The following is a 3,632-nucleotide window of genomic DNA, read 5'->3' on the forward strand; positions in this document are numbered from 1 at the left end:
TATAGTATATATATATATATATATATATATATATATATATATATATATATACTAATGTGTTTTATATTCCACTTGTATTAATGTTTTTAGCTTCAAATGCACATGAGATCGGAACACGGCGAGATAGATGTGTTTCTGTGTCCTGAAGATTCCACAGTCAAAACATCCTATCCTGGGTATGCGACAACGCAATCTGTGCCTCAATCAAAAGAATCCGATATACCTTGTTTGCCTCCTGAATTGTTGGCTAATCGAGAAAGCGACATGCGAATCGAGCCAGTACCTTCCGATGAGAGTTTCATAAATACTCGTCTGTGTACCCCTGTAACTACAGTTACCAGTATAACAAGCATGAAGGACGCGTTCTTATGCGAATCCGATGATTATGGACCAATGGGCGGTGGCAAATTCCAACTCCAAACAGAGGACCAAATCAGCTCAGGTAAGATTAGAGGGAAATAATGCTTGTTTAGTTTGCTTTCTTTCTTTCTTGAAAAAGCTTCTTTCATATTTTATATTAATTGCCGATTTATAAATAATAAAAATTCTGAAATTGTGAAGGAAAATAAATAGGGAAAAATATTTATTTTTTGAGCTATTTTCAGTAAATCATTAATATTCTTTGTTTATCTTTGCCTGTAATCTTGTAGAACAATTTATATTTATTATTTATTTTATTCACACGAGGAAATTATTTGTCTCATACTTAATTTTATAAATTTTTTTTTCTATATATTTCATTTATATTTTAAAAATCCGGAATATTATCATATAAATCGTGTAACATTATTGATAATATTATTAAATTATAAATTGAAATGCATATTTAAATATGTTATATCAGTTTAAATATGTTATAAGAAATTTAAATATGTAATAAAACAAATAAAAATGAAATTATAAAAATAAAAAATTAAAACAATTTTTCATATAATTCTGTTATTGAATATATCAATATATTTTGTCGCAAAATCTAATGTGTTATTTTGTAAATGTGTAATATTTTATTCCTTTTTATTTCAAATATATTCATGTTTCTAATATTAAATATCAGTATTCGACAGAAATATCAATATTTATGCGAGACGCACATAGACTTCATAACTGATATTTTATTTTTTTACGCAATTATATTGAATTATGGTGTTATAAATTGAGCGAGAAATTCTCTTTGCACTATACGTTAAAATAAATTACTTTTTTAATATATTATTCTTTGCATTTTTGACAGATTGATAGAATATTAAAGATTTCTCGATTTCTTGATTAATAAATAGCTTTTTATCTATATATTGTTTTCACAAGAAATTTGAGATATAAATTACACATGCATTTATTAATGCAGAATAACAGAGAAAGAAGTTTCCAATACTTTATTTCAATATAGTACAATATAATAAAAAAAAAGGTCTTTATTTCTCGCTTTTCATATTTATAATTCAATATTTCTGTTGATATTTTAATAAATATACATTGCTGTATATTATTGCGTATTTATACGTTTCTTTTTCATTTAATTCTTACTTGTATTTTACTTCTGCAAAGTTTCTAACGCTTCATTTAGTTTAATGCTTTATGCCTTGTACATACACAGTTGTATCTTTTTTTAAATAAAATATTTTTAATCTTTTTTTGTCTCTGTATTACTAAAACAAATTCCGACTTAAGCGTTCTTTTCATAGCGAAAGTTTTTGCAAAATAGATATTATGTGTATGAAATAATTGTCTTGCAAAATTGTTATATTATATCCTCATTTGAAAAGAACGTGTTGCATGTATTACAATTTAATAATCAGTTGTAGACACAAATATTATTCAAAAGAAAGGTAGAGGTTGAGTATTTCCATATAATATCTTAGTAGCACATTATCTTTCTTTTGAATATTTTCACTGCCTTTTTACCAATGGATGATGGCCGTACCCTGATGGAGCTCTGGCTGTGACTTGTGTGTTGAAATTATCAAAATCACATCACAGGCAGAGTTCTAGTTAGGTAACGGTTTCAAACAGCAAAGCTCGTGTCGTGCAAAGGTACGTTCATCTATACTAACTATATTGGCTTCTATTATATTTTATATGATGTTGCTACGTTAATATTATTTGATACATGGATGCAAAATGCGCTTTTCATACAAAAAATTCTTTTCATTATAACTATCTCTGAAAATTCTTCAAGGGAAACATATATGTAATTTAGAAATTAATATGATCGACCCGAATTTTGCAGCACTACTTTATTTTGATTCCACAAATACCAATTTTCTTAAATAATTAAACGATCTATTAGAAACATTGTTGAAACTAACAATATGTAGTAATTGTACTCTTTAACCGCTTATTAACTGATTGCGAACTTTTTAAATAAAATAAAGTACTTATATGGGATGGAACACAAGAAAACTATATATATATAAATAAGTCATATATTCTACATTACTGACATATAGTTCTTAATAATATAATTAGAAATAATATAATTAGACTCGTTTTTTTCTGATATATGATTTAAAAATTATAAAAGAATGTCATATTTAAATTATTGAATCTTTATATATATATATATATTATTTATTATTACTTTATATATATATATATTAAAAGCTTTCAGAATTATTCTCTTAAATAATTGTTTGCAAATGATCTAATGTAAATAATGCTGGATTTGATATAGCAAGTTCGTCATTCCTCTTACTTTTGTTGCAGATCTGAGTATTCTCGATTTTGGAGAACAACTACTGACTTTGGAACCACCTCTCTCCGAAAACGACTACTCGTTCTCGTTAGGCACCGAGGAAGGTCTTTCGGATCTCTTCGATTTTAAATTCTAGAAATATCATCGCTTATTGCACGGGCGTTCGTGTCTTTTTGAGTTGTTACTCAAACAAATGAAACTGCTTCGTCAGTTTTACAATGCGCCTTCGCGTTACATAATAATGATAGTTGGCAGTTTCGTTCCGCGCGTCGATCTTCGCGAAAAATTGCAAACATACAAAGACATTTTTATTTATTTATTGTTTCTTCAAGCACACCATTTTATATCTGGAATTTACTTTCCGTATTTTTTGTACTTAAAAGTACAAGAAGGCTTAAAAGAATAGCAACAAAATAGTCGAGACATAGGCAATTTCATAAATTGCATTCTGTTGAAATCAAAGATATATCACATGGAATGCATTATATTTTTCGGTAACAGAATTTTTTACACCGTCTATTGTATGCTCCATAAAAACCATAAAGGAATGTTATTGTCTGCACTAGAATATTTTAATATTTTACGTTTTTTTTGTACTCATTCTGGAATATTTCGTGGTTATACTATTTTAATTTCTTATTGCGGACCATAAACTCTCAGTGTGAAAGAGCCGAACCGCCGAGGCACAGGATAAACATATCACAATATTGTTAATGTGTGCTTCCGGCTTGAAATGGTCTGCGTTGATCACGTTTGCGGAATGGATTGCAAAAATATTAGACAAAGAGACAGAAAAGAGATAAAAGAGGAAGAGTGTGTGTATGTATGCGTGCGTGCGAGCGTGCGTGCGTGCGTGCGTGCGTGCGTGCGTGCGTGCGTGTGTGTGTGTGTGTGTGTGTGTGTGTGTGTGTGTGTGTGTGTGTGTGTGTGTGTGTGTGTG

The 3,632-nt window shown here is 28.9% G+C and overlaps 1 protein-coding gene across 1 annotated transcript in view; it reads left to right on the forward strand.

Moving 5' to 3' along the window:
• LOC105624414 (transcription factor E2F2) overlaps nucleotides 1-2,828 on the forward strand; it is a 7,479-nt gene extending 4,651 nt beyond the window's left edge. The window contains exons 7-8 of the mRNA XM_012205780.1: nucleotides 91-442; nucleotides 2,704-2,828. Coding sequence (XP_012061170.1) covers nucleotides 91-442; nucleotides 2,704-2,828 — 477 coding nt within the window. The remainder of the gene's footprint in view (nucleotides 1-90; nucleotides 443-2,703) is intronic.
• The last annotated feature ends 804 nt before the right edge of the window (nucleotides 2,829-3,632 follow it).

The sequence above is a fragment of the Atta cephalotes genome, assembly GCF_000143395.1.
Source record: "Atta cephalotes unplaced genomic scaffold scaffold00077, whole genome shotgun sequence".
Taxonomy (NCBI): domain Eukaryota; kingdom Metazoa; phylum Arthropoda; class Insecta; order Hymenoptera; family Formicidae; genus Atta; species Atta cephalotes.